The sequence below is a fragment of the Zeugodacus cucurbitae genome, chromosome 3 (genome assembly GCF_028554725.1).
Source record: "Zeugodacus cucurbitae isolate PBARC_wt_2022May chromosome 3, idZeuCucr1.2, whole genome shotgun sequence".
Classification (NCBI taxonomy): Eukaryota; Metazoa; Arthropoda; class Insecta; order Diptera; family Tephritidae; genus Zeugodacus; species Zeugodacus cucurbitae.
Window position 1 is genome coordinate 43,513,156 of NC_071668.1, and position 9,821 is coordinate 43,522,976.

At 30.5% G+C, this 9,821-nt stretch overlaps 1 protein-coding gene across 14 annotated transcripts in view; it reads left to right on the top strand.

Annotated features, from left to right (window-relative positions):
* LOC105219395 (uncharacterized) overlaps positions 1 to 7,947 on the top strand; it is a 34,701-nt gene extending 26,754 nt beyond the window's left edge. For 13 of the 14 annotated variants that reach the window (XM_054228012.1, XM_054228011.1, XM_054228007.1 and 10 more), the window contains 3 exons: positions 1,346 to 1,497; positions 2,291 to 2,417; positions 2,475 to 7,947. In XM_054228012.1, coding sequence (XP_054083987.1) covers positions 1,346 to 1,497; positions 2,291 to 2,416 — 278 coding nt within the window. In that variant the 3' untranslated portion in view covers position 2,417; positions 2,475 to 7,947. The remainder of the gene's footprint in view (positions 1 to 1,345; positions 1,498 to 2,290; positions 2,418 to 2,474) is intronic. The other variant, XM_054228013.1, reaches the window with a different exon arrangement.
* The last annotated feature ends 1,874 nt before the right edge of the window (positions 7,948 to 9,821 follow it).

Genomic DNA, 9,821 nt, shown 5'->3' on the forward strand with positions numbered 1-9,821 from the left:
ATTAATTACAATCAACTGGAAACGACTATAATTTTTATTTCAAACGCGATAATTTGACCGCCATCGGTAGAATTAGAAATGTATATTAAACATGTCGGTAGGTTTAGTGTCAAAGAAAAAAAAACATATACCATGCTAAAAGAAAAAGTAACCAAATTAATAAAACTTAATTTTATACCATAGAAAATAGCTATTTGTGCAAAATTCAAATTTTTAGTTAAGTATTAACTTTTAAATAGGTAAACAATTTAAATGAAATGTTTTCGATTTATGAATATGAAATTGGGCGCCCGTTCTTGTTTTTCAAACGTTTTAGCCAATTTGTCATAGAATTGGCAAACTTTTACAGTACTGAAACGTTTATCACCCATTCCTCCTCAATGGCTTGTTTTAGCTGTCATACTGCTTTGTTTAGCTAAAAAATGTTGCGGAAAGTATGTCCCATAAATTCTTTATTGAATTCAGATCTAGACTTAATGACGCACACCTAAGTTAGAGAATATTACGCGACCCAAAAAAGGCTATAGTAATCCTGCGACGTGGATAAGCGCGTTATCCTGCTGTAACATCCAGTTGTTGCCATGATATGCGTTAGCAAACGTGATAAATTCACTGCCCAGCAGTTCCATATATATTTTACTTTCATACGACTTGGGACAAGGCAAATGGGAGACTTCTCTTTGGCGCTAAGAGCAGCCCACATCGTTAGAGATCCACCGCCATGTTTGCGCTTGTAGTAAGTATGGCGAGGGTGCCGTAGATCCCTTCAATACGTATGATCTATCTAAATTTAATGTTTCCTCATCACTAAATATCAAATGTTGAAACTCCACTTCTTAGAATTTGTATTTTTCGAAAAAAGGATGCATGCGTTTTTGTGTAGATTATAAACTCGGGTTTAGATACTTTGGATTCATATTTAAGATTTCAGTCTCCTTTCAAAATTTGTTGTAGACGTTCTCTTGGCATTATAGACCAAATTCTGCTTTAATTTGGAGCAACTCATCATGTCCTGAGTTGCCAACTTGCGAATATGCCTTTTGGTAACGTAACGTTCGCTTATCGAAGGTTTCGTATGGTTTTTCGATGCCACATTACTTCAGCAGTTTTTACATAATTTTTTAAATAATATAGCAATTTTATAAGATCAAGATGTATAAAAATATGTAATTACAATCGATCAAGAAGATAGAACTTTCATACATTATAACAAGCCTAAAAACGAAGGTATTGATTATGTAAACTTGTGTTTTTCTAATATATCTTATAATATACATAAATCAATGATTTGAAAGTGAAAACAACTGTTCAAAACGCAATGATTAAATACTAAATTATTTTGCAGTGATTTGGAATCCGTGGATAGATCAAGCAAGAGAAATGAGCGATTTTGGGGATGATGAATTTCCCAATATGTTGTGTGTGGAGTCGGGTCATGTGTCATCGCCAGTTATTTTATTACCAGGCACAGCATTTGAAGCCAGCCAAATACTACAGGTACGTTTGCATATGCATTTTTTACTTTAATAAAGACGGCTAAAAGAATATGATAAAACGTGTAGGTGGTTAGTCATTTTGGCTACAGTTCATTAATTAGTTGACAAATAATTGAATTCTTAAAAAAGTATTTTGTAGAAGTTTGGAAATCCATAGATTCGATCACCACTTTACTTTATATCCGATTAACGTAGATCTCCGGAAATTAATTTGCACGATTTTTTGTTGAATTACAACATTAATTTTTCTTATATTATTTCTAAATATGCATAAAATGCATACTTAATTTTTCGATTTTGTTGATGTTGTTAAAGCAACGATAATAATAAATGAAATTGTTAATGAATTAAATTAGAAATTCCATAAGAAACTTGCTGTAGTCTAAATAATTTTCAGAAATTTGATCGAGAAATCGGAATTTTAACAATTTAAAGCTAAATTTTTTTTTTTTTTTACTTTTTAAATAATGTCCAAAACTAATGTTTAGCTGTGTCAAAATATCGAGATTTTAGAATTTTTCCCTTCAAATATTGCATTTATTAGGTTAAAATAATTTGCATTACACATTACATATACATATGTATGAATATTTGAATCAAACATTTCATAGAAATTTTCTAAATTCACTTATAAGGATTTTTTAACACAGATTTAAAATACAACCTTTATCAAACCACAATTTTTAGTTTATGAATACTCTATATGTATGCTTGTGTATTTAAAAATATTTAAATTTTTTTCCAATGTTATTTTAACTTATTAATTATTATGATGTTTTATTTGACGCAATTAGAGTTTCAAATGTCCAAAAGTAACTCACGATGAAAATGAATTAGCAAAGAAAAACAGAAGTATCAAGAATAAGCAAGTCAGGGATGTGGGCTTTTGGAAATGCTTCGATTTAGAAATCCAGTCATAAAGTACGGTTCTCCAAGTACTAGAATATAAAAATATTTATTTGCACGTTTTATTTCTAGATCATCATCGAGGGGAATGTCAATAGAAAAACTAAACGAAATCGCTAACGTTTAAAGAATCGGAACCCGCAGAGGTAAACCGATTCATAAACTCCAAATTGCAGAATAAAGTACATAAATATAAGCTGTTTACATCGAAGCTCAAAAACAAAGTGAAGAAAGAGAAAAAATCGTCAATTTTCTCAATTACAAAATAAAGCATTCCTTCAAATAAAAAAATGGTACATTGATACATATGTATGTACATAAATAAATAGATGTGATTATAAATTGCAAAGTTCGTCGAAATTAAATTAAACTTGCCAATTTTTACTTAAGTAACTAAAATTTCTGTTATATATAGGTATTACTACTTTGGTGTTATATTTCGAAATCGCATACAATAATTTTGAAAACATCGTTAGTTGTAACTAAAAGGTGCTAAGTCAGTGCGTTCAAGTTTTGATAATATGTACATATATTAAAATGATGACAAAAAATTATTGTAAAATTATTTAGCTGTTTTTATAGTAATTATAATGATGTAATTAATTAATTTAACGCAATTGGGCTGAAGGTTCTAAGGAATGCCTGATCTTTACATAAACATAGTTATTATGTTAAGTATGGTCACAATATTTACATAAGCAATAGAAATCAAGAGCAATTGTCTGAAAATTATTGAAATAAAACAATATCTGTCAATGGCTTCCAATGTAGTTAACTTATGAAAACGTGTATGTATAATTATATTTATTTTAAACTATTATTCAAAATCTTAAAAAAATAATAATTTAATGACTTCATTAAGAATGATTTTAAATTGCATGAAAATGTAGGTATTTAGCAAAATTTGCAAATTAAGCTTATTGTTATAATTACAACTTGCTTCTACGTTATTGACAATACCATATTTATACTGACGTTAATAAAAACTTGGTAGTAAAATAACCGAAAAAAATAATACTAAAATACTCTTACATTTGGATAATGATATAAATGACCTAGGCACAGATTTTTTAATTAGTGTTCACAACTTATCTGTTTTAGAGCAGCGTTTTATGTTTTCTATAAGCAATAAGAAAAATTATTGTATTTTCATTTTTTATTTAATCCAGTGACAACAGTTAATTCTGTCTAAAATGTGTTAAATTAAACTGAAGTACGAATATACCATTTTAATACCACTTTCTTGTATCCGATTTTAACTCTGTTATTGCAATTATTCTTTGTTTATCACGGCCTGGCAAGCAAAATCGCTGTAATTTTGAGTATTCCATGAAAATATAATGTTTGTTTAACTTTATAAAAAATAATTATAATTTTAACCACTATTAAGAAATCATTAATAATATGTTTGTTAACTTACAATGAGGGTATATTTTCTCCTGCAATATTTGACATCTAATCAAGGAATTTTAATTATACGTAAATAATATTTGAGAACGCGTAAATTTTCCACTTTTTTATAATACTTTTTTCTTACATAAACTAAGATTTTATAACCACAAATGTTAAATAAATTTACACAAACAAAAAGGTGCTCAAAAATATTTATCAGTAAGTTTATCCTTATGCATTTTTTATGTATATATGTTTTGTAAACATTTAGTTTGAATATGTTAAGTTAAACAGTTACCGATTATATGCTATACGTATGCAAGAGAACATATGAATTATTGTGATAATGTGTGTTACATAAAATTGATTTGCCGATATATTTTATACGTAATAAAAATCCTATCAATATTAAAGTATTCAAAATTTAAGCAAATAATTATATTATAATTATTATCGAACATATTATGTGCTAAAATTAACACATTCCTATATGCCCGTATTTGCATATGTATTCGTAAGACGATTTTTGTAAGCATCAAGTACGAGTAAAATAAATTTCTTAAAGCCAAGTATACGATTTTGTAACCTGCTATACCTAAAATTCATATATATATATATACATATATTTAACATTCATATACTTGTATATATGTTTGTAACTGTGCGTTATAATAACCAAGTGAAAGACATGCATACAAATGTAAAGGAATAAAACAATAACGTTGTAATTAAATAAAGAATATATAACATTTAAGTAAGACTTTTTTTACTCACCAAGGTATGTATAGTATAACTAGGGATGCAAACGATGTATCGATGTTTTTGAAACATCGATGTTTTCGTCAAAAAGCATCGATGATAGCCATCGATGTCTCGAATCTAAAAACATCGATGCATCGATGTCACTTTCAACGATGTTTTATGTCGATGTTTTATATAAAAATTTGACTTCACACCTTCACACTTTTTCGGGTATTAACTCGAAACCCTCTATTTGGATACGCTTTATTACATTGGAATTCGATTTTTGTAAAATAGGGATATTAATATTTATTTATACAATTTAATTCTGACGTAGGCTACTGCGTTAGATCAGAGATTCAAATTACTGCATTTTAAAGATGCTATGGCTAAAAGAAATACTTTTTTTTGTTTCATAAAAAATTAAAAGAATCGCGCTGATACAACGGAATCTTCGGATGAGTGTGAAACAGAATACTCGTTTGATATTTGGAACCAGAATAAACATTTGGTCCACCAAAAGGTGAAATATAAACTGTAAAATTTATCTACAATTACAGGGACGGAAGGTTGAAGAGAAAGTGTATCTTGGCACCCCTACCAATTAGAAACCAATAGAGTTTGGGTTGACATGAATACTGTGTTTCCGGAGTTGTATAAATAGGCTTATTAATATTTACACATTGTGGCCACTTCAGTGCCGAGTAAACGACCGTTTTCTAAGCCCAGGGCAACTATCACGCAGAAGTAAAATCGAAAAGAAATGACATTGAAAAAACTTTTTATGTCATTGTTTTGAAATTCTGATATTTATTGAGAAAAAACTTTAACAGGCATATAATGATAAGTGAAATAAAATGTATCAACTTAAGACGTACTACATTTCATTTATTTGTGCTTCTGCTTCTGTATCCCTTAGCTTTTCATACTAAATTTAAAATAAGTTAAAAAAGTTCAAAAATACATCGATGTTTCGATATATCGATGTTTTAATGGCCGATGTTTTTTATTTCGATGGGTTTTGAAGAAACATCGATACATCGAACCATCGATGTTTCATTTCACGATGTTTGCATCCCTAAGTATAACATACATTTGGAAAAATCATATGAAATATTAATGAAAAAATTTAATGATGTATAAAATGATATAAATTCCGTGACATTCTGAACCATTTTGTAAAAGCGATTAGATTATTACGAACGTTGATTAGTCTGCATAAAAATTCCCGTTCCAGTTAAAAATTTTAATATTTTAAATACTTCTATTAAAAGCTGACTTTTGTATAACGCTATAGCGGAAAAGGTTTTTATATTCCAAACTTGATGCGCTTGTACCGTGGTGGTAGCTGACGTAATTGATAGTTTTTGATGACATAAGATATTTCGTCCTGTCCTCATAAACCTAGTATGCCCTGGACATCAGTTACCTACCAGATTACCTCCTCGGTCACTACATGATAATACTCCTACTCCTTCTCTAACTCGCCTCATCTTTTCATACAAGTTTCAATCATTACCCATGTCTGCCAGCTTTTCGAGGTTTTCATACTCACACATTTCGGTCTATTTCTTTTTACGTCTGAAAATGCGTCTCTTTTCCCTCTTCAGCTATCCCACCGCACACGTGTTTTGGTGCGTTATATGAGATAACCCAACTATACGATTTTTCAAATTATTTGAAATAATTAATTATTAATTTAATTTATTTATGTAGCTTCAGCTTTCAGCTTTACACTCGCAATGGGGCTGATATCTTTGTGTTACAGTTTCAAAATGGGCGAAATCGGACGCCTATTTCCCACCTGACATTATTTTAAATACTTTCACTATTAAATAGATAAATCAAGTACCAAATATATCGAAATAAAGCTTAGAGCAAAAATATACTTCAAAACTCATTATATCCTTGTTGATGTATTCATACAATATACATATGTATATTTTTCTTTATTTATTACAATATACATACATATATGTATTTTTATTGCATACTGTAATTAGCTGCTGAAAAAAGCTAAAACTAACATAAAACAAGTAAGGAAGGGCTAAGTTCGCGTGTAACCGAACATTTTATACTCTGGCAATTTATTTATTTAACTTTATTAATATTATATAATACACAATTTGACCCACATATTCGTCATATATATTGTCCATTGAAAGTTGGAAACCATAATATTAGGTTAGAAGCACCGAGGTCCTCATGTTCGATATATGGGGCCTTGAAAACCTATGGTCCGATTTCGGCGATTTTTAGAATGGGGCTGCCACACTATAAACGTAGTATTTGTGCAAAGTTCTGCATCGATATCTTCACTAGTGCTTACTTTATATATTGTAAAGTAAACGATTCAGATCGTCTTCAAAGTTCTGATATATAGGAAGTAGGCGTGGTTGTGAAGCGATTTGCCTATTTTCACACCATATCATTGGGATCTAAGCAAACTATTACAAACCAAGTTTCATTGAAATCGGTCGAATAGTTCCTGAGATGTGGTGTTTGACCCATAAGTGGGCGATGCCACGCCCATTTTCCATTTTGTAAAAAAATCTGAGTGCAGCTTCTATCTGCCATTTCTTATGTGAAATTTAATGTTTCTGGCGTTTTTCTTTAGTGAGTTAACCCACTTTTAGTAGTTTTCAACATAACCTTTGTAAAAAAAAAATTACATCCACATATGCCCCTTCATAGTGCGATCCTTCATACCAAATTACTTCCATAGCTTTATTTATAGCTTAGTTATGGTACTTTAAGTGTTTTCGGGTTTCGACATTTTGTGGGCGTGGCAGTGGTCCGATTACACCCATTTTCGAACTTAACCTTCTTATGGTGCCAAAAAATACGTCTTCCAAGTTTCATCAAGATATCTCAATTTTTACTCAAGTTATAGCTTGCACGGACGGACGGACAGACAGACATCCGGATTTGAACTTTTCTCGTCACCCTGATCATTTTGATATATATAACCCTATATCTAACTCGTTTAGTTTTAGGACTTACAACCAACCGTTATGTGGACAAAACTATAATACTCTCGTAGCAACTTTGTTGCTTTGTTGAGTAAGGTTTGTTTCGTCGAAAAAAGACCTTTTTTCATTAATTTTTTTAGAAAAAATTATTGCTGTAGGTTTATTTTACTTATTATTATATGAAAGTGCAACATTTGAAGGATACTTAAAAAAGTTTTATCGAAAAATAACGAGGAATAACGGATTTATCGTCGATCTCTGCAGGCACCTCGAAAAAAAGTTGTTGTGCGGTGACCAGCCTACAGCATCACTGGATCATCCGAAACCAAAAAATCAAAATGCTTTCTTTAGTTTATTAGTTTATCTTTCAATTGACGTCGAGTTTTTTTTAATTTTTAAAATTTTCAATTTTTGGTACCATTTTCAAGCCAAAATGACGATTTTAGACGAAAAAAATCCACCTATTTGTTATTGTAAAATTGTTAGTAATTAAAAACTCGACGTCATTCGAAAGCTATATATATGTAGAATATTTGTTCAAAATTTCAAAACGATCGACCGACTTTAAAAATGACATATTTGAGAAAATCGATTCAAAGTTTTGTACACTCAGCGCAGATAGATGGAGGTACCGTTATTCAACCTCCTGTAACTTCGTTAGTTTTTCTCCGAATGACCTAAAATTTTAACACAATATTCTTGAGATATTGATGGTTCAGAAAAAAAATTAAAACAAAATTTGTCAAACCTTACCCCCCCTTAATGCCCGGTTTCACAGTTCGTACTAAAGGCCTGCACAAGTTGATTCGCTTTTCTTTGCACACAGTATGATTCGGTACAATTGCCGATGTTATGATTGATTCGTTTGAGCAAGCGAACAACATTCACTCAACACGAAATGCTCGCATGAGTTGATTAGCAGTGAAGTTCGAACTTCTATTTCGAAGCATGAGTGATTTGTCTTACGTCCATTTCCATTGCCTTTCGAGTCTTTTGAGTGATGACCGATTTAACACATGGCAACGTAAAAAATGAAGCGAATCAATTGAATCATTTGAACAGTTATTTGCTTTCTGCCTTTGTTAAGAAAATAAAGTCTCTACAATGGAAGGAAATGTAAGTTAATTTAATTAAGTAACTTTACAATTTAGTTTAATAGTGTTAGTATTAAGAATGTAATTAAAAATATATATTGTAGCTAACTTCGAATGTGTTGATACCACCGAATAATGTAGAAAATATGGCAGAGTTAAACTTTTCGGAAATAAAGTCTAAAATTATAAGCAAAGAATACGAAATATGTTGTAAAAGAGGGCGTAGCAAAGTTTGGAGTATTTTTGGTACAGTTAAGACTAACAGTGGCGACGAAATAAATAATATCGTTGCGTGTAGAACTTGCTGGAATATTTACAAATACAATAAGAATACTACTTCTAATTTAGTAAGACATAAGTGCTATAAAAATTCAAAAGCCAATGCCACTGTAACTAATTTAGAAGTTAGTGCTGATTTAAAACACGCTGGAATAAAAATTTTGACGGGATGGGTAATTTTAAATTGCCGCCCTTTTCAAATGGTAGATTTCTCGTATCAATCGGCCCGAAATATGGACCACTCGCATTGCTACCTCATCCAACAACAATATCGAGGAACATATCAAGTTTATATGAAAAAAATCTGCAAATAATCAGAAATGAAATGAAGAGTGTAATAAATAACAGAAATAAGATGGGTTATGGTCTAACTTCCGATATTTGGACCGATAATTTCATAAGAACGTCCTATGTTAGTCTGACTGTCCATTATATGAAAGAGGGCGAACTTGTCAATCGTTTATTATGACTATCTGCGTTTAAAGGAGAAAGATGTACAGGTAAAGAATATATTTTAATATGTTTGATAGTGAATTTGATAGATTTTGTCTCTAGGAGAAAACATTCAGCGTAAGGTACTGAATATATTAAATTTTCACGAACTACCTGTTGAGAAAGCCGTTTTTGTCACTGATAGAGGAAGAAATATGAAAAAAGCTTTTGAACCTTATCAAAATATATCGTGCATTAATCATTTATTAAATAATATATTCGAACAATCGGTAAAAGCAGTTCCTGAGTTAAATAAAATGTGTGAAGCAGCTACGAAAATCGTAAAATTTGTAAAAAAATCAGGTGAGAACTCAGGCTTTACAACTTCGCTAAAAAGCCTTTCACCTACCAGGTGGAACACTGTATTTTACTTGCTGAGGTCAGTCCAAAAAAACTAGACAGAAATTACAAATATTTTACAAAGCAAACAACAGTTATCAAGACTTAAT